The 21,815-nt window shown below is 31.2% G+C and overlaps 1 protein-coding gene across 3 annotated transcripts in view; it reads left to right on the forward strand.

The window, feature by feature from the left end:
• Positions 1-10,991, forward strand: part of LOC106053592 (uncharacterized) — a 47,058-nt gene extending 36,067 nt beyond the window's left edge. For all 3 annotated transcript variants that reach the window (XM_013209172.2, XM_013209173.2, XM_056043528.1), the window contains exons 20-29: positions 844-1,011; positions 1,346-1,456; positions 1,807-1,920; positions 2,236-2,348; positions 4,276-4,711; positions 6,998-7,073; positions 7,839-7,913; positions 9,134-9,219; positions 9,811-9,887; positions 10,206-10,991. In XM_013209172.2, the coding sequence (XP_013064626.2) occupies positions 844-1,011; positions 1,346-1,456; positions 1,807-1,920; positions 2,236-2,348; positions 4,276-4,711; positions 6,998-7,073; positions 7,839-7,913; positions 9,134-9,219; positions 9,811-9,887; positions 10,206-10,261 (1,312 nt within the window). In that variant the 3' untranslated portion in view covers positions 10,262-10,991. The remainder of the gene's footprint in view (positions 1-843; positions 1,012-1,345; positions 1,457-1,806; positions 1,921-2,235; positions 2,349-4,275; positions 4,712-6,997; positions 7,074-7,838; positions 7,914-9,133; positions 9,220-9,810; positions 9,888-10,205) is intronic.
• The last annotated feature ends 10,824 nt before the right edge of the window (positions 10,992-21,815 follow it).

Genomic DNA, 21,815 nt, shown 5'->3' on the forward strand with positions numbered 1-21,815 from the left:
ATAATTAGGCGTATAGTGCTCTGATCTTGCATGCAGACAACTCTGTAGGTTATTCTTAGGCGTCCTTTGGGTCTGACTAACTCTGCAAGCATAGAGGGTGACCTTAGGAATTCTTCCATCTGGCTTGCAAACCTTAAAGAAAGCAAAAGAAATGAAGTGGCCTTAGACAAAACAATGAGAAAGAAAGCTTCCCTATCAGAAAGCCTAGGTGCATTCACAAGTACAAAACTGTGGCTAAATCTGCCACTCAAGAATCGGCTTGTCTAGTCACACCATATTCTGCCAGCACTTAAAGAAAATAAATGAAACCATTGAATCATCTGCGTACATTTATAGTCTTTTGAGACTGAAGAAGCCATATATTATATATATATATAATTAGACCAAAACCTAATTTTACTGTTTACTCTTTTGATCAAGTTCTTAATCAGACTGAAACAAAATTTTCTTCTCTGTTCTTTGCACATGTTTTTTTTTTATTTAATAAATGACACCAATAGCAAAAACAAATGCATAATAGTTTGTTCCCTTGGCAACTAAATCATTGGATAAAATCAGACATTCTGATTTAAACTTCACATGTAATGTAAATGAAACTGGTATTAACATATATTTAACTATCATGTTTTTTTTATTTGTAATGTACATTTGTATGATAAATTTCAGCAATGATAAAGATTATTGATATTATTATTATGTTAAACCATGAGTACATTTGTGATAGATAATGCTGTGTAAATAAGCAATGTCTTTCTTTAAGTTATATTCATCAATTGCTCCATTGCTTCAGATGCTATATAATATATTTCAGTTTAGCACTAATCTGCCATAGTATGCTTTCAGACTGTTTGACATGGCGCCATCTAAAACTAGTGAATTCTGTGGTGAAGTCAACAAGAAGGTGTCCTACACAGATCTTTTAAACCTTTGTACTCTGTGTAATAAGCCACCTGGTGATTTCATTATGAAGTACATAAAGCAGCAGATGTCAAGTCTGACTCACTATCACAGGTGAAAACGTTATAATGTAGATCTTCTATTGTAATATAATTCAAATGCATACCTGGCCTGCTGCTATTGTTACAAGTCTTTGGCTTGCTTCACCCTCCCTTTTCTATTAGACCTTTCTAATTGTTTTTCTTTGAGCCCATTTCATGCCAGGAAATATTTGTATTAATAATCACATCTTTAAAATCAAATTAATTCTCAATTAGTTGAATATTCCCTAATGTCAAGTCTATCTCAGCCTTGAACAGTGTATGGGCTACGATTTCCCCTTTCAGTATATCTTTGTTGTTTAAATTTACTAAAGATCTTAATTCTTTCTCCTTCACTGTGTCAACAGGAAAGCTGCCTTCCTTCAGATTTGTGAGGACAGAGACCTCAGGTACTTGTTGCTAGAGAGCTTGCTGCCACAACTGTCACATGATGTACCACAAGCAGACAGCAGCGAAATGTAAGCCAAAACTTTTAACATCAATTTTTACTTTAAAACCTTTTTCTTGTGTAACAGGGTTTTAGGGCTAGTCTTCCTAGTCAGACAAGTAGTTCTGTGCTGGTGCATTCTCCAGTATAACAATCTAAGCAATGGGATGTCTGTCAATTAAGTAGTTCTGTTATGAGGAATTCTGCTAATTAATTCTTTTAGCACTTCAGTTACACAACTTAAATCTCATGTAGAGAAAAAAAAAATATTCATAAATGAATGTCTTAGTTTTTGTGTTTTTATTTATTTATCTGTTAAGTTTTTATATCTCTTTTATCCCACCATGCAAGTGTTCACTTTTGTTTTAAAATTTTGTACAGTGTGGCCAGTCAAGTTATTGCAGTGCTTCCATTTGATTGGCTGAATTTACTGTTGCCTTTTATACATTCTGATGATGAAATAGAAGACATTGTAAATCTTTCAATTAGAATCAGGTCAGAACTAAACCATTTGTTTTATGTGCTAGTTATAACAAACTAATAAAATTTTTGTTACATTATCATTTACCATTGTCACTGTATACATATACTTACAAATAAAGTTTCAGCTTTAGATGAATAATTTCTTACATTTTGTTGGCCTACGGTGTGATGTTAAAAATGTACTGCTCATTCAATTTTTTGTTTTTTTTTTGCTTCTGTTATGAGGTCATCACATTGACCTTTTTAAATAATAAAATATCAAAGTTTAGACATTTTTTTTTAAATTCATTAAATCACCTATAACATATTTGTCCTTTTCCTCTTCAGCTATTGGCCAGTCACCATAAAGCTGCTTACTAAATCTAACCAATGGGAGCGGCTGTTAAAAATCATTGTTGACATTGGAGAAATAAAATTCTTGAAAGGAAAGCATGGTGAAGGTACATTTTTTTTTACTTAGAAATTTCTTTTAGTTTGAATGCAATTAGAATCAATTGTTGCTTCCTGTCACATACCTTTCTTGTCAAAAACTTTAAATGTCACACAAGTTTTATGTTACACTTTTTTTTCCAAAATTACTTAGTCAATAAACCATGGTAATGTGTACATTATTATAGTCATTTTTTGGCACTTTTTTTTAAAGTTAAATTAAAACAAACAAACAAAACATGTATGTCAGACAATCAGCTGGTCATCAGGCTTGTTTTTTAAAGTCCACGGACTACTTTAAGTCCTGGCGTCTAATGCTTGATATTCATAATGCATATCATGGCTAATATTGAGTAGATACTTGACTCTCCCTAATTATTACATAAAATGTGGTTACAAATCAAGACACTTAACAAGATAGTAAGATTCGAAATTAACAGAAAAAGTACCTCAACAGTAATTTTTCTTTACAATATATTGTTCATCCATTGTGATTCAATGATGACCAATTTTGTTATCTAGGGAGCTAAGGGCTTTGCATTGGGGTTTTGTGCCTCCTCATGTTCCTGGTGAGACCTGTGTGAGACCAGAATGTGGTTGCACACTGGACAGGTTATTCCAGCTGGAGCTAGTGTCATTAGCCATAAAGAATTCTTATAGGGATGTCTTCCATTCTGCAGACTTGGCTACTAGCGCAGTATGTCTTTGTGGTCTCTCAGAGTTGTCATTATCATATGCATTTACGGTAAGAGGAACTATCCTGGTCTTTTTCTTTGAGTTTCAACCCCTTGCATATGGTTCCCGCCAGCTTTGGTAGGCTGGCTAGGGTAGTTAAGAGCAGAGCAGGCAATTTTCAGTGCACCTTTTCTAGCTCTGTCCTCATGCTATGGAGGTGAGCAGTGCATGCCTAAATAGGGCTGTTCAGTCACTCAGATGGCTGACAGACTCCACTACTACTCTGTGTCAGTGGTGAATGACCATATGGCTTGAGCTGTCTGTGTGCAGGATTACAGCAAACCTTCCAGTGTGCCCATGCCTACCTCTTCACTGTTGCCTGTCACCACAGGGCTTTGATTTTTTTGGTGGGGGAAGGATGACTAAGTGACTTGCGCTGAGAATTTTGATTTAAGTGAGGAGGATCCGTGCAACACATCAACCTCACTTTCTTGCCACATAAAGCCCATCCTTTTCCAGAAGCAAGATTGTGTCCAGGGATGAGTTATTGTGCAGTGGATTACCAGAGACTTTCCTGTGTCTTGTTGAAACCATTTCTGGAGTGTGGCCAATGCATATGTTAAGCTACTGGGAGCCACAGGTGAGAGGTGGGTACTGAGTGGGGACCAAAAGTGAGCCAAGCTTCACTCAGTAGAGGTTATGGCTGTCTTGTCACAAGAGGTGCCCCCCCTCCTAGAAACCTCCATACAACCCTTTACCTAAATATTTGCCTTAAGTACTTTTCTCTTAATCAAAATTAGTTACTGGACTATGAAATATAGTTAAAGTTCATATACATCAGGCTCATAAAATTATTGTACCCTCATATCCATTAAAACAGGCTATATTTAAGTACTTAGTACTTTAGCTATAAACTCAATATGATGGACTAAATTAATAAAATGGGTGAAAGGTGCTGCTCAGCTCTCCCTATGGAGATAGCTTTGCAGGTTTTGTAAGACATCCAGCCTGTGCTAGTTGTTTTTTTTTATAGTGGAATGTGGATTGTACAGATGAAAACCAGAAAGAACTACTAATTACATTTTAGTATAGAAACAACTTTGAAATAAAGAAAAGATTTTTTTTTTAAGTCCATCATTACATTAAATTAGATGTAAAATCATATATACTGTATCAAAAAAATATATGACTCCATTGTGAGACATATTTTGCATGATACAAAATAACCGATCAAATATAAACAAGATATTTTTATTTTTTCAGATGCTTATATACCTCAAACTCTAGACCAGTGGAGGTACCTTTTGAAAGTCTATGTCGCCAAACAAACAAAAGAAACACTAACCAATCAAATGCAACCTTCCAAAGCAGAAGTGAAGAGCCTTAACACAAATGATAGTTCAAACTCTGAGAATCTTCCATTAGATGGTGCTAATGTTGTAGGTGAAAATTCAGATGATAACAGTGAAGCAGCAAACACAGGAACAAATTATGAGTCATTTAGCAGGTCAGATAGCTGCCAGTGGGAAGCAATAACGTGGAGCTCATTAGGTTACCGCCTCCTGAGTAACATAGGTGGTGCTTTGACTCTTGATCTGCTGATGGAGCACCTCCATGATCAACAAATGGCGCAAGACTGTCTGAGTACAGAGTTCCTTTATGCCTGTTTGATGGACTACAAGATAAGGTTACAGCAAGAGTAAGTAGAAATTTAAAAGTACAGAAATTTAACAAGTAATATACAAAGAGTTGTTTTTTTTAAAAGACAATGCCTCCTTTTTGAAGCTGATGACTTTGCTCTTGATAACTAATAAAATAAATAAACATAAAAAAGGAACATTTCTTTACCCCACACCTATTCCATTGATCCCCCCTCCCCAAAAAAATAAATTCTGGTTACACCTATGTATAAATCTTCTAGTGCGGTGATATAGATCCAGACTTGGTTACATTTTAAGAGAATAGTATAAACTAGATTATACCAGATCAAGCTAGAGATATGGTACAGAAGCTAGTTAGTTTGGTTATATAAGTATTGATGTATTTGATTATTTGCAGACGATTGCATAATATATAGAACAATAAAAACAACACAAGACACAGATATTTTACAAAGAGAATTAGATGAATTACAGAAATGGGAATCAAATTGGAGCATGTCTTTCCACCCAGAAAAATGTCAGTTGTTAAGAGTAACAAAAAAACTAAAACAAATTAATTCCGCTTATCTTATTCATGGCAAACCAGTAACACAGACTAAAAACGCAAAATACCTAGGTGTTATAATAAATGAAAAACTGTCATGGAATCCACACATTGATGAAACTACAAAAAAATCAAACAAAGCATTAGGATTTATTAATAGAAATTTCTATAAATCAAATAAGAACATAAAACTAAAATGCTATTTAACCTTGGTTAGGCCAATAATAGAATATGCATCCTCCGTTTGGGACCCCTCAACTCAAGAAAACATTAAAAAACTGGAACAGACACAAAATAGAGCAGTGAGATTCATAACAAACGAATATTCACATTTGACTAGAGTAACACCTTTAGTAAAATCACTAAATTTAGAAAGCCTTCAGGACAGAAGGCTCAAAAGTAAAGTAGCAATCATACATAAAACACTGAACCATAATCTTCAAATACAAAAACAAAATTTAATAAAATACTCTGAAAGACACAAAGATAAAGGCACATTCCTCGTCCCATATGCTAGGACAAATTTGTACAAACACTCCTTCTTCCCTAGTGCTATTAGAGCATGGAATGGGTTGCCTGAGCTAGCCAGGAAAACCAGTGACTTGGCAGAATTTAAGTCATTGGTTAATATGCATGACTAAATGCATGACGCGTAGGACGTAATCATCTTCTTTTTTGAAGTAACGTCTGTATTATATAAGATTAAGAAGATTAATGAAATATTGTATTAGTATTAATATGTGAGACGGTTCACAAAATGTTTATTTAGCTCTTTACTGCATGTATGAGGGAATTTCCACTGACGTGGGATCAAAATATAGATCTCCAGACCAAATTGAATTTAAAGATGATTATATTTTGAAAAATTATAACAGTCAAACCAGAATTTTCCCTGTTTGTTTAATTAGCAATTTTTTTTCCCAATGATACACATAAACTGTCAAATTTCTAGAAAAATTGTTTGAGCCATTTTCAAGATTGTGCAGGTTTTTGGTTCCACACTTGAAGAGTTTGCAAGCTATAAAGAGCAATTGTTAAAGAAAATATTTGCTTTTCAAGTTTCATGTAAATAATAATAATGTAATAATATTAGATCCTAGCACCACACTTCCTGCAGATTGACAGGAAATGGTGGAGGACAGGGTTCGTGTCTGGGACCATTGAGTTAAAAGTGCTTACCACATAACCAGGCAGCCATTATGTATATAATTAGAGCAATAAATGTATTAAAAAACAGTTGTTCTTTCACCTGTGTTCAACTGTTAAATGGAAGTTTATTTTTTTACCTCTGCTTGTGCATAGTTTACTTGAGATAGAGGTTTACAACATATGTTTTGATTTCAAACCAACCGAAAGGTTTTCATTTTTGTTTGTTTACTGAATTTTGTGTGTGTGTGTTAAGGAAAAACTTGTGGCCCCAAAAATTCTTTAATTTGTAAAAGTTAGAAAAATAAAACGATTTTTCTGTTACTTATGAATGTTTATAATTAAATTGTTGTTTATTTTCTTCAGTTGATAATCTTATCCTTATAATTTCATTTTTTCCCCCTATTTTTCAAAAGCATTTCTTTCAAGATATGTTTATAGGTTAGTTGTAATATAGAGTTTCATGGCCAGTAATATACTATACATTATCTGGTCATTACACTGACCTATATTTCTTAAACCTACTTTTTTACCCTCTCCAATAACCACAGTTGGGTAGAACATAAATAAAATCCTAAATAAATAACCTTAACCAAGTGTGCCAACCAACCTTAACCAAAATTTATTTTTGCAGCCACGTGGTTCATGAAATGTTGGAAAAATTATCAGCCTACATGTGGACCAAGAAGCCTGGATTTGTGCCGCCTTCTGTAAGTATCTTCATAGTTTTATTTTTAAAAGTTCACATTCCTTATGTAATAGAGTATTATTACAGATAACTTACTCATTGTACCTCATTGTACTTTGACTTTGGTGAATATTGTGAACTAGTCAAACTATTACTAGAGATGGATGGCAATAAAAAATGATAATAAAATCCACCTCTGCATAATCTCTTTTCCCATGAGTAAACCAAGGAGCAATATCATCATTCTAGATAAAATACAGCCGTACTCATCACTGGTGTTGTTAAGTCTTTTTTTACTTCATTACAAGTTGTGAAGACTGGCCATTGAAGGTTGGAGCTGAAAGAAGATCCCTGCAGTAAATCTAGAAAAGTTGTTGAGTTATATGGTGCCAGAAGAAAGAAAATGAGTATATCACATAGTACAAAAGAATTAACTCCTCAATACTGTGAAATGACACTAGCTGGGAAAGTTTGCCCTTACTGTTTGACTATTATTCGGCTGATCTATATCCTTGATGCAACTGTTTGAAATCTTGTAGATGTGGCTGCCAGAAGAAAAATTGGTTGAATACTCTGAAAATTTTTACTTGCCTGTCTTTAGATGCATGAATATTAATAACTTTCTACAGGGATAAGTGGAGCTCTTCTGTTGCAAACACTGTTAGAGTAGCTCCATGAAACAGGCTTTATTTATTTAAATTCAGGCATATATTTAATTGTAACAGCATATTTTTTTTAGAAAGAAAGAATATTCACTCCTTAAATCAATGTCTATTTTTCTTTTTAGGTTTTCTATGCTATCAATAGAGAAAAAACATTGGTTGAGAAAGGGGGAGATGACACTGTGGCACTGCATAGTTTAGTAAGTTGAGTCATAAAATTGATCAAATAGAAGAGCATACATTATTAGACAGTGTGATTATGAAGCATTTGTCCACATGAAGAAGGAATAAAGAGCTTCTTTTTATGTATGTGGTGCATCTGGGAATAACATAACATCTACAGCAGATATGTCAAATGTCAGTTCTTTCAAAACATCAATGGGGCTCATTTTCGTAAATTCGGTCAAGTAAAATCAAAAGCTGCAGTTTTCAGTTATAATTGAATAATTAAAAAAAAAAAAAGTTTAGCATATCGCATTTGATCAATTAAGAAGTGATTTTGGTAAAGTGAAAAAGAATATGAAAAAGATAACAAAAGGTGGGTCCATTGATAACCATTACAGGTCAAAGGTCAGGTTGTGATATAGTTAAATGCACCATGTGTGTAAAATTCAGATCTCATTTCATTTCCTATTATAATTGTTAATATTAGGAACATTAGGAAACTTTCTTCTGTGGCTATCTAAAACTGTGAACTACAAACCATCCCAAACACAATTGTATCTTCCTTCATGCTAATCTTACATTCAAATCTTAATTGGAATTTTACAGTTAGACAGACAGATGGACAAATTGATTTTCATTTGCAGCCTAAGCTGATCATATATAACCATTAAATAAATAAAACACACTTCCTATGAAATATTACTTTTAAAAATGTTAAATGTATGTGTATACAATATGCATGCTTATACTCATGAAAAAATCTAAGTATCTGATGCACTAAATATAGCATTTATATTTTTTTTTTTACATTCTTTTGATCTATATAAATATAAATATTTTTTTTATGACGGTATGCACCAGAACGGCGTACCAGCACCTTTTTGAAAAAATTATTACTTTTCTTGTATTTTAACGTTTATTATTAATTTTTAGTAGTTAAAAGTTAGGCAATCAACTACTGAGTACAGGCACCTAATCACTGTGTACCAGCACCTATTTTTTTTTTACAAAAAAAGCACTGTATATATATATATATATATATATATATATATATATATATATATATATATATATATATATATATATATATATATATATATATATATATATATATATATATATATATATATATATATATATATATACACAGAGGACATAAAATTAAAAAGTTCGTTTTTTTTTTATTATATCCATATGTCCAATTGTATATGTACTATATAAGACTTTTAAAATCTTGTAATACATTTTTTTATAGTTCAGTCATGTGCAATCCCTGGATTCTCATAAATTGATGTCAGAACATCTAGGAGGTCACTGGGGTGTGGATGTAGATATTTCTAGGTAATGTTGTTTTTTTCTTCTTCTAAGACAAAGCTTTCTGTTGATTGAGTTGTCCATTTATTCATACATTTCTAATTAACTGAATATCAGAGAACATGTTGTCCCATACATTGCCGTTGCTTGGCAAGAAAATCCTATAACCTAACACAACTCTAAATTAAGTGAAGAACTGAAGAGTGTTTAGCTTCAGAACAGAGTATTACTGAGTAAGAGAAAGTCAAGTCCTCTTGTTATTGTGATATCTCTAGATAAGTGTGTTAACATTTCTTTCTTGAACTTTACGTCATTTAACCCATAACTTAAAATAAATGTTGTATGATTAGGCTGGTGTAATACTACCAATGTAGTGTGAGAGCTACAATATTTTAGTAAAAAATATTGAGCAGTATTGTTAATTTTATAGCCATCATCCTTAAGGACAGTGCCTCCGAAGCTAATTGGATCTTTATTTTTTGTTCATGTCTTTATTGGATATTATTTTTGAAGTAAGCTCTTAAAATTGTTATGAATCATTGTTAAATTATCGATAAATAATTTAAGCAATTTTAACCTTATCAATAAAATTATTTTTTTTCCCATTTGTTGTAACAGCCCTTGCCTTGTGTGCAATGTGCCTTTGAAGTATGTTATGTCCCTTTCAGAACAAGGCGTTATTGTCTTTCCTTGCAGTAAGAAGATAGTAATTTACATATAGTATAGTTTAAAAGTAATATTTATTTTACAGATACAAAAGATTTTTAGATTGAAATTTATTGAGAATTTCTAACACTTTCATAGTTATGAGTGAATATTGAGAATCCTTTGTTTATTTAAATATTTAGCTTTTCAAAAAAAATTAAATAACTACCATGTACATTTTAGATCTGTCATTTTGCTCTCTAATTATGAATCTATCTATAGTATTTTGCGTAGCTTTATAATACTGTTCAGTTTTGTGATTCTTATTTTTCTTTAGGTGTATTAATTACTTCATATTTGTCTTTCAGCTCATGCCTTTCACAGATGCTGCATCAAAAGTCCAGTTTGTCCTATACTCCACTGACCAATACCACCTATCTTTTTTTTTTTGTGTCGTGCCTTTATTACACCTGGTCATGTGGTATGCCCACTGAACTGTAATTTGGTTGTCTCAATGATCTTGAGTTCTTATCCTGCCTGCTGCTATCCCCCATTGTCCTGCTGGAGGTTTGAGCTAGGATGTAGACTATGTTCAAATCTGAAGGAACATCAGAAACATGTAAAATAATCTGCATTTGAAATGTGACACATTTCTTATTCCATATGCTAGGACAAATTCATACAAATGCCCCTGTGGAACTGGTTGCATGAATCAGCCAGGAAAACCTATGACTTCAAGTGAGTTCAAGTCTTTGATTAACATGCAGGACTATATTAACACGTGGACATGCATGGGATGTAGTTATCTTCTCTTTTGAAGGAGCATCTGTAATTTATACAATAAAATAAGTGACTTATAAACAGCATATTTTATAATTTAGATTGAAATAGTTTATTTATTGTTTAATAACGATGGAATCAAACACTCATCAAGCAGAACTATTAATGATATTGTATTTGTTTTAATGTTGCTCAGTGAAGGAGCTATATGCTTAAAAGGTATTTTGTTATGGGGAATAAATGTATTTTAATCTTGAATGTATTTTATAATAGCATATGCTTTAGAATTGAATGGTTTTTGTTGGTCAATCAATTCAAAAATGAGCTTAAATGATATTATATTATGGGCATCAATGTGCAATAGGTTTAAAAGTTGTGATAAATGATAACTTCAATATTTGTTGTATTTTTATTGTCTCTTTAAATCATGTATACTTTTTATGCATTCAGATTTTATCACTAAATATTTGATAGATAAACTTGAGGAAAAAAGCTGAAAGCAAAAACATTTTGGTAATAAAATAAAAAAAAAGATGCTACTTGAAAAATATTTTGTGTGATATAAAAAAAAAGCAACTATGTTATAAAGTGTCCGTCGAGACACAGACTATGAAAAATCTGCAGCTTTCTGGTAATCTTTCATAAAGAGAAAATAGATTTTTAGCCCCCTAAAAAGTTAAATTTTAAGTTTGATAGGATCCCTCTATTAGACCTTCATTGTTATCTGAAATACACTTTGGAGGAATCTGCTTTCATTCATTATACATATTTGTTTTCCCTTGTTTTCCTTATATTATTATTAGCTAAGTTGTTGTTGCTAAATAGATATGTTCAACTATCAAAAGTTCCTTTAAATTAAGTTGCTAAACATTATTGTTGTTTTTTTAAAAGTGTTTTGATTTCATTTCTGTCTAAAATGAAAATCAGTTTCATTTATTTGTGTTTCAAAATATATTATTGATGTTGTGTGTTGTTTAAATTAGAGAGTATCTTTCTATTATGTTGTAATATTATAAGAAAAGGTTACAAGTGTTAGTAAAATATATTTTTTCATCACTCTTGACTTATTTTTTTTTAAAATACTTGAGACAGAATTTTTTTTTTAAAGTTGCTAAAAATCTCAGTAAATACAAATGTGAAGCTAATTGCTGAAACAATGAATACTGCATATAGTTTACATATATAAATGAAGTAACAAAATTTATAATGAGAGAAAATGGTGAATTTAATGTAACAAAATATTGGAGAATCACTGGTTCATGCCCTGGCCAGTGCAATCCCTTATATTATATTAAATTCACAACTTCCTCTCATTAAAATTTGGTCCCTAGTGCTGCCTTTATTTATGTAATATTTAAAAATCTTAGGCATTGTGTTGAACATTTTTAATTAATATCAGAACTGTAGTTATTTACTGCTAGTTATGCCAAAAGATTTGGAAATATTTATTTATTCAACTATCTACTAATGTGTTTTGCATTTCATGATGGTCTTTATGTTCTAACTAAACAGAGTCTTTAATTTTAATTCTTCTTCTATTCAAGATTTATCTGTTAAATCAGTACCTTGCAAATTGTTCCTAATGAGCCTTACCAATTTACTGAATTGCTTAAATCTTTTCATTACTGCAATTGATGCCTCACCTTAGTTTGTTAAACCGTTGGGGCACCATACAAGCTCAGGGTGGCTGCCTGGTTATGCAGTTTTCGCGCTGGACTGAATTTATCTATGGTCTAGGGTTCAAACCCTGCCCGCTCCTATCCCCAGTTGTCCTGCGGGAGGTTTGGACTAGGAAGTAAACTATCTTCAACTCTGAAGGAACATCCGAAACCCATAAAACATTTGACGTCTTTCTCCATTCCTCTCTGTCTTTTGCATTGGATAGAGTTTCTTTCAATGACAGGCCTGTCCATTTGTCTTCCCATTGCTTTCTCTGCCTCTTCTTTTTCCTGGTACTGTTCCCTTAAGTGAAAAGTCACAATATTTTCAGGAGTGACCTCTATTATTATTATTATTTTTTTATTTTTTTATTTCTTACTTAATAAATAATCACCTTATTTTTTCAAACCTTTAAAAGTTTATTTTTGAATGATCTAAATGTAATTAAAAAAAAATTTTCTGTAAATTTAGATAGATTTCTTAAGTTAAATATTTATGTTATAGAATGTTAACATTGGGTACCTAACTTTTATTGAAGCGATCCTCCTAGCCTTGTACTGATTTACTTGAAGAGATTCCAGATTTGGAGGTACCCCACCAAGTGATGAAGTAAGATTTGCTTGCCATCTATATAAGGAGTCCAGATTTTTTAAAAAATATTTCATTCCACCTTGCTTTATGACCTAAAAATTCATTAGTTATTTTTTAGACAACTTTCCTTATATTAATAGAATTCTTTTTCTTTACTTGAAAGTGTAAGATTTTTTTTATAAAAAAAAAAAAAGATTGTTACAAAGATTTTTTTATCATGTATTATTTTCTTTTGTTAAAGATTGTCCAGATGAAACTATTTTAAATTGGGCTTTTTACTTGTTTTTGTTATTGAAGTCCACTTGTCATCAGAGCATTAAGTTGGTTGAGTGAATCACTCAGCATTTGTGAACTGGTTCCCCTTCCTTCTTGTACTCTTGCACAATAATCATCAGTCTTTCATTTTGATACATGTTTATTTTCCAAAGTTTATACTTGCCTATTCTTTTTGAGAAAACAAATCATATTACATTTATTTCATTCGTGCCTTATCTACAGCAACTGTTTTGTAACTTGATTTTGTCTGTTATTAGACTGCTAATTTAGCTTTCTGAAACTGTACAATTGTTTAACCTTGCAATAAAATTTCCAGCAGCAGTTGATACAGTAGTGCTATTAATATTCTTTCCTCTTGAGCACCTAAGGCAAGGTGAAGCCTGAAGTTTCTTTCCATGCCTATGTTTTATTTAGCGATGTTAATTTTAGAATGGCTGCCTGGTTGTGTGGTATGCACTTTCAACACAATGGTCCCAAGTTTGAACCCTGCCAGCCAGGATGTAATAATCTTTCATTTCGGAAGAAAAGTTTGAAACTTGTAAAACAAATATAAACATTATAAACTTTTATACATTTATATTACTGCATTGAATTTGAATAAAAATATTTTTATCATTTTGTGCCATTGTCTATTTTTTTGGCTAATATAATGATACCTTTACATCATCTGCCCTATAGATTGCAAGGTCTGATAGAGGTATATATTAACTACTGGTATAGAATTATTACTGTAGACAAATAGAAATCCTCATGTCTAGAATTGTAGTGTTTGGTAGCCATAGAATAGATTACACAGCAATCTCCATCTTTCTTGTTGCTTCTAGCATTCACCATCTTTAATGATAGCACCCACCAAACAGCATGCACAAGTACCAATCCATTATTCTTAAAATTCTACTTTACAAAAATTTTCTTTTATATGTTAAGACAGCTGATAGTTATTCTTCAATGCTCTGATTTCCACAAAGAAACTAATGGTAGGAATGGTGTAAATAAGTTATAACTCAATATTGCCAGAAATGCAAACATTTTTAATATTTAAAAAGTTTATTATTTTCTCGATGGCTAGTTTTCATTTGTCACATGTAATGATAAAATGCTTTCATTCGACACATATGTATTATTAAAAGTTTAAATATTAATACATATAAAATACCTTTCTTTTTGCAGGTTCATCCAATAGAAACAAGGAGAGCAGTTTTATGCTCTCTAATTTATTGCCTAATTTTATTTTATGTAATACAAAATTATATTTTTTACTTGAAAAATAAAAATGATAATCCAAACTCAATGAAAAACAAAAAGACTGAAAAAACTTTCAAGACTTTATTAACCCATCAAAGGTTCTAGTCGAGTCTGCTCCACCACCACCAGCACCACACTACTGGCCAACAAGACACACAGCGGCAAACAATAAAATACAAAACTTGACTGGGCATTGCATAATCATAGAGAACCTTTTTTTTTAATGACTCAAGTGATATGCATTTTAAACAATAGACAAACTTTTGTTAACATCTGAAAAAGAAGAGTATCATTCATAAAATACATGGCTTTTAGGCTTCTTAACAATGTCAACTCTACCAATTACAAAAATAAAAATAATTCGTTGTCATATAGGATTTTTTTTCTTTCCATAGTCATAGCATTTAACTTTAATTTGACTACAAAATATAACAGTTCAGCAGTCTTGTTTAAATGTCAAATATTTCTTTTTAATTCCATCAATGTAATCAATGAAAAATTTTTGTTTGATACAAATTAAAATGAGTATTATGAGATGTAAAAGAAACCAACATCTTAACCTTGTGACAATGGATCCTTTAGATCAAATGGAACTGTCTAGTAAAAAGTATAAATGTGTTAGTAAAATCAATTATCAATATCGAGAGTAATATCAAGCAACAATAATTTTTATGTGTTTTAAACTTTAAAAAACTAAAAGAAGTGCAGAACAGTAGTCAGTGGTGTAGTTTGGGATTTGGTAGCCCGGGGGATTGACCTCTTAAGGGGCCCCTGCATTTTGACATGTGATAATAGTGTAATATTTAATGTAAAAACTAATTTCGGACACTCATTTAAGAGCCCCCCTCAAGTGGGGGCCAGGGGGGATTTTCCCTAGCTACACCACTGACAGTATTAATAATATTAACATAGAGTTAACATTGTTTCTAGTCCCAGACCATAGTTTAAACTGTTATACAGCTACAAGAAATATACTAGCCACTACAGGACCTGAATGACATTTTACATTCATACAATGCTAAGCACACCTGATGTCAACAAGTTCCTGTTTAACCATATTCAATTATTTTAAGAGGAAGAAGAAAAAAAATGCTAGACCTCTACAGCCAAGTGTACTTCATAAGTTAAGGCCCCTGCCACCTTCAATACCTTAGAACAGCGGTTCTCAACCTTTTAGGCTCGGCGACCCCTTTTTACAACCCCCCCCCTCAGCACACACACACAGCAATAGAAGAACAGACAATAGCAATTCATTTTTCGATGGTCTTAGGCGACCCCTGGGAAATTGTCAATCGACCCCCAAAGGGGTTGCGACCCACAGGTTGAGAACCCCTGCCTTAGAACATGAAAAGTTATATGTAAAAAAAAAAAAAAAAAAAAAAAAAAAAAAAACAACTTTCAAGGTCAAGTAAAAGTTTGATGAAATTAATAATATTGATATATATTGTTTTTTTTTAAATACACCATGAAACTGTTTGCCTTCAGGTCAAACTAAATACAGAGAGACAACAATTACTCCACGTAGTGTAATGCTTCTTGCCACTGTAAAGAGGTGGTTCAGGAGAAAATATATGGCTCATATAAATGAAACCTTTTTTTTTTTAATAATGACATACAACACACATATAAAATCTAATATAAATATTAACTTTTGTAATACTAGTTCATAACACTGTTTGGATTTATATGAAAAGACATTCTTAGGTTACTTCTCCCTAGAATAGCATCAAGATTAGTCTGTACTTTTAGTTAGTTAAATTCATATGATGACAAGTTCAGTAGTTGAACTGGACCATGCTTATCAACACCAGACATTTTAAATGAATGATAATATAGCTAGTAACCAACTAAAAAAATCTTATGATAGTATTATTACATCTTCTGTTTTGAAGGTAGATCTGTAATTTGTAAGAAAAGGTACTAATAAATAAACTGTAAAAAAAAAATGTTACTATTTCAAAAAAACAAACAATGACACATGCTTGTTGAGTCCTAAAAGCAATAAAAGAACTGTGAGGCTAGTAATGTATTGTGACACAAGTAAAAAAAAAACACAGAAAAAAAAAAAAGGGGGAAGTGCTAACTTTTCAATCTGAATAATAATATAAACAAGGACAAAGTGTTTTTCTACAGTGTTCATCATACCAGTTAGTTTCACACTCCAGCATTAATATATATATATATAATTATAAAATCATTTGTGAGATAATTGACAATCTGGATAACACATGAGACAAAACACAATTCAAAAGTTGGTTACAGATGATTGTGTATATATACAATGATATACATATTAAACTGCTTTATTGCTTCATTTAAAAAAAAAACCCAATTCAAACTGCTCACATGCAATCATCAATAAGTGTTAGTGCACTTAAAAAAAATAATTTGACATGACCTATATAGTATAGTAATGAGTTTTTGATGTGTCCAACAACAGAGCATGAAATAAAAAGGTGACATTTAGCAAGGAGGCAGAAAACAAAACAATGAGCTAAGTTTTGATTGAAATGATCAAGCAAGAAACACTTATTTAGGAAAAAAACACATTTTCATAGAAATTAGCAATGCTCATTTTTTTAAGGTCTGTGATAAAATCTCAAGTTTTCAGACCACTATACTTTCCTGCTCAACGTTGACTAGCAGCAACTGAAGGAGAGTTTCAAAGTATTAAACTCTAATGGGATATTTTATTTCCCTTGAAAAATTATAAAATAATAGTGACTAGGACATCAAATTCAGCTTACCAACTTTTGTATTTTACAAAGATTGTTTTTGATTATCCAAATAATAAAAAAAAATAATTATTAACAATTTTTAAACTTCAAAACTTAAGAGCCTCCTGTAATTGAATCGCTTTTATAAAATTAAAAATATGTTCACTTTATATTTCGAATATTTATCAACCTGTGTGATACAATAGAGAGAAATTGGTGGCAGAGGTCTGAAGACAGATGAATTATGGGAATACAAACAGGACATATTTTTATATCAGAAAAATGTTGAAAAATGACTTAAATATTTAAAATGTAAATTGGTTAAAGTATTTATATAAAAATTAAATTGTACAAACATATAATGAAAACAAATGGCACATTTTGTATTTAAAATCAATTAAAAATTTGTTAAACAAAGCAACTCGTCAAATAAAATTATTATTTATGTATAGCACACAATATTGTCTCTAAGCTATTAAAGCAAGCTCAAAGGACTCTGGACGAAGTCTTGCTTCCACCTGGATTTGAACTCCAGCGTCCTCGACTTAACTGTTGAAATAACTGATTAATTAAAATTTCCATTGAAAAGAAGAGACCTGTTACTATGGCACCCCTTTCAAATACATTTTCAATCTAACTGAAATGCATGACTGTAACAATAACATTCAGATCATGATCAGATAACAACGTGTAACAAAATGATTAGTTTATGTCAATCATTATTTAGCAATAGATTACAAAACCATAAACATTGAAAAGATTAGTTTTAAGTAAGAGATTGAACACAAATAAACAAAAGTTTGAAGGAATAAATAAGTAGTGCTCTAAAAATTAAAATTGTTACAAAGATCAATGCACCAGAAAATCTGATGTTAAATTACAGTGAGCTTAGTACAAATTGTTCCTTTCATGCAAAGTGTTGCCTTTAGTATGCAGAAGCCATATTTTAAACTGTTATACAGTACCTACAACAAAGTTAGTAGTTAGCAGAAATATGTTGAATGTAGATTAGTTAGAATTTTTAATGAGTTAATAAACACGGTAGATTGATAAAAATAGATGTAAATATTCATGAAAAAAAAATACTTTCAAGATCTACATCTTTACCCTTCCAACCCAGCTGTACATTATTTTTTAAAATGCATTTTGATAAATGAGCAGTGAAATAAAACCTTTACTAGACTTTACTAGATTTCTTTTTGGTTGAAACCAAAATGTATACTAATATATGCTTCTAGCGCAAGTAAAGTATACAAGTATAATTTGACTAGTTGATAAGGTCTAGGCTCTCACCTGAAAGACTTCGATTTCTAAATGTTCATTGACATAAAAAAATACTTTTTCCCCACAAAGAACAAATGGGATCACTCAAAGTGTAGGACAGATTTAAAAAAAATGATCATAAAATAATTATAATATCAATAAAGAAATATAATAAGTATTGTATAATGATATTCATTTTTTTTTCACCCCTTTATGAAAACAAACCAAAAATAGCACACAAAAATAAAAAATACTGTAACAGGGAGTGAAGTTTGAATAATCATTTCTAGCAATAGTAAGCATTTATATGATCATCAGAGATTACAATTTTAAAAGAGAATTATATTTTAAATTTTAAGACCTTTTTTTTTTTAGCAATCTTGAAATAAAAAAAAAAAAAAGAGATTTATAATAAATAAACACAAAACATTTCTTCCTTTGTGAATTAAGATCAATACGCTTTGAAGCTTAATATGTATTTAGAGTATTTTAAAGCTCTTTGTTAAGCTTCCCAACAAGCCTATGAAGATTAAATAATTGTTTTTTTCCATTTTCTTTTTTTTTAAGTTTTAAGAAGGTTGCACAATTGCATTGGGCCAAGTCTTTAAGCAGTTTCTAAATACATCAGTATTCTTTACTCAAGATTGTATTTTTAAAAGCTCTCCTTCAGAAGTGTCTTAAATTACAATGTGTTAATTCATCTCTATAATCTCTATAGTGCTGACAAGCTGAATATGAAGCTATAAATTATTATTTAAAATACTGCCATTGGAAAATATACAGAGGCCCAAAGATTCAATAATATAAATATTTAGAGCACTACTCTTATGTAGACCAATACTGGACCCTAACATATTATATAACATTAGTTAGTGATATTGACCATACTTATAATGAATAAATATTACAGCACTCACACTGAACAAAAAAAAATGCCAGCACCCACGCTAATAGGTTCTTTCACACTACTCTTATTTCTGAAATGTGTGACCATGCAGAGACAACTTGTTTGACAACCTCCTGTGCCATGTACCAATCAATACTGGTTTACATTTACATAAACTTTCTATTCCAACTTTTACATGATTTAGAAAGAGTTATAACCTCTTTACAACCTGGGGTTATTATATTTGATATCCGGTCATAGCTAATAGAAAGTCTAATGACAACAAGGAGAAAAAACTTGTTAAATAATTGAAATACAAGACATTTTGAAAACAAATATCCATGATATATGGCATATTTGCAAACAGAAATGTCATATCAAATAATTATTTTCTTATAATTTTCTTTTAAATAAAAAGTAATAGAAATTACAAGCCTATGTGAATTTTTTACAATTTAGGGGACACAACAAATTTTGTTCACAAAAATTCTGTAACTGATCATAGACACAACTGTCATGTCTATCTATAGTTGACAATGGCTCGTCATTTACTCCTTTTTGTCTTTTTTAGCAACAAATGGTACTGACACTGTTGGTAAGGGAAGTTTGCTGGCTACTGCTGAACCTGCATCAATTGTTTTATGCGCAACAACTGAACCGACGTCAATTGTCTTTCCAGCCACCCACTTGACTCCACCAACTCCATAGCCCACAGCACCTGATACTGCCCCTGTGGCTGTGCTGTAGATGCCACTCGACATTCTCCATAAAAATCCACCAGAGGGCTGAGTAGAAGCTATGAAAAACAAAATAGTATGTTTATAAAATACAAAATTAAGTTAATTAAAATGTTTAACAAAACAACAATGCAAAACTTAAAAAAAAAAAATTCCCACAGAGCCACAGCTTTCCCATACGTCAGTGGCTTTTCATAATACATTTCAAAAAGTGGTTTGGTGATGGCAGAACAGAAATCTTTGAATGGTAATTGCTGTGTAAATATGTTCATTCAAAATGAATCCAGCATGATAATTGGTAATAGAATTCTTCTTCAAGCCAGATTTTAGCTGCAGAGCTGTAAGCTCTTTCAATGTCTTGCCAAGGAAAAATAGTGTGCTTTTTTTCCCCAGGTGTTCTGCACTGCTACACAGCATGTTGTTTATGGTGAGTTGTTGTGACAAGAGGCTCTGCCTATGATAAATCAAATTGGAAAATTCAAAGATGGTATTATTGACAGTTTCCTAAAGGTGGGCACAGTGTCTACATAGGGGTAGATGTATGGGGTTTATTCTGTTAAGGTGAAAATTTAACGGTATGCATCCAGTTCTTAGTTTTAAGATTGCTCTTTATGGTGGGGGAATTGATACTTTTCTGTTTCTTTGGCATGGTCATTTCTTTTAATAGCATAAAAAAAGTACTGAATTGTTAAAAAGTTCTCCGCTGAATAAAACTCATTACCAAAAAAAATAAAAATTATTGTTCTAAATTACAATTTTTACGACTAATTGGACAAAATTTCTGTGTCAACAAAGACAACTATCATTCATACCATTTGTTTATCTCTGGCATCATTCATTCACATCACTTCACCATACAGGAACTACAGGAAAAGTATATTATACACACAGGATAAACTGAAATCTTCATACTATGACAAAAACATTTCAATACAAATAAACAATATTTTTACTAACATCTGGATATTTTGTTAATTTGACTTACCAGTGACTGAGTCATCAGTCTTTTTATTAGAAGAGGAATATGAGTTGTGGGATACTTCTGTATCACCCATTGTAACACACTGAATTGAAAAAATAGATATTAAAAAGAAAGAAAATTAATATTTACAACCTAAAGCTTTTACTGAGACACTGAAGTTGGTAATAACTAAACATTTTAAAAATATTTTCTAGTAATAGCAATAAGTCAGTGTTTTCTAAAAAAATTTTAGACTTATAGACAAATCACCAGTGTGAGTGTATTGTCATAAGTCTAGAATTCTAAAGAGATTAGAATTTAGATGGCTGCCTCAGTAACTGGTCGACTGAAAACCAGTGTTGAGTGAAAACTGTCTGTAGATCTATCTAGAGTCTAGTGACTAGTAAAAAAGTAACAAAACAGAGAGTCTATATTCCTGACAGATCTAGATCTCAAACCTAAATCTAGATAGATCTAGATATACTTATACTATATAACTATATATGAATCATATGTGTATGATATAGTCAATATAGAATCTAGATTAGCAGATTAGAATTTCAATTTAGTTTAGATTTTAGATCATATATGATAATGATATGATCTAGATTAATCTAGAATATAGATTTTTATAATGGCAATAGACTGAATAGTTAAATTTAAATACTAAATAGAGATATTAATCATCTAATTAATGATATTATTATTGACTTTCTAAAATTAAATCTAAATTAGTATAGATCTATCTAGAATTTATTAATTAGTTAGACTCTAATAATAATAAATAATGATTAATTAATAATGAAATAACTTTTCGTTGTTGTGATCTTCAGTTCAAGACTCATGACTTCAATATAGATCTA

This window comes from Biomphalaria glabrata, chromosome 10, assembly GCF_947242115.1.
Source record: "Biomphalaria glabrata chromosome 10, xgBioGlab47.1, whole genome shotgun sequence".
In the NCBI taxonomy this organism is placed as follows: Eukaryota; Metazoa; Mollusca; class Gastropoda; family Planorbidae; genus Biomphalaria; species Biomphalaria glabrata.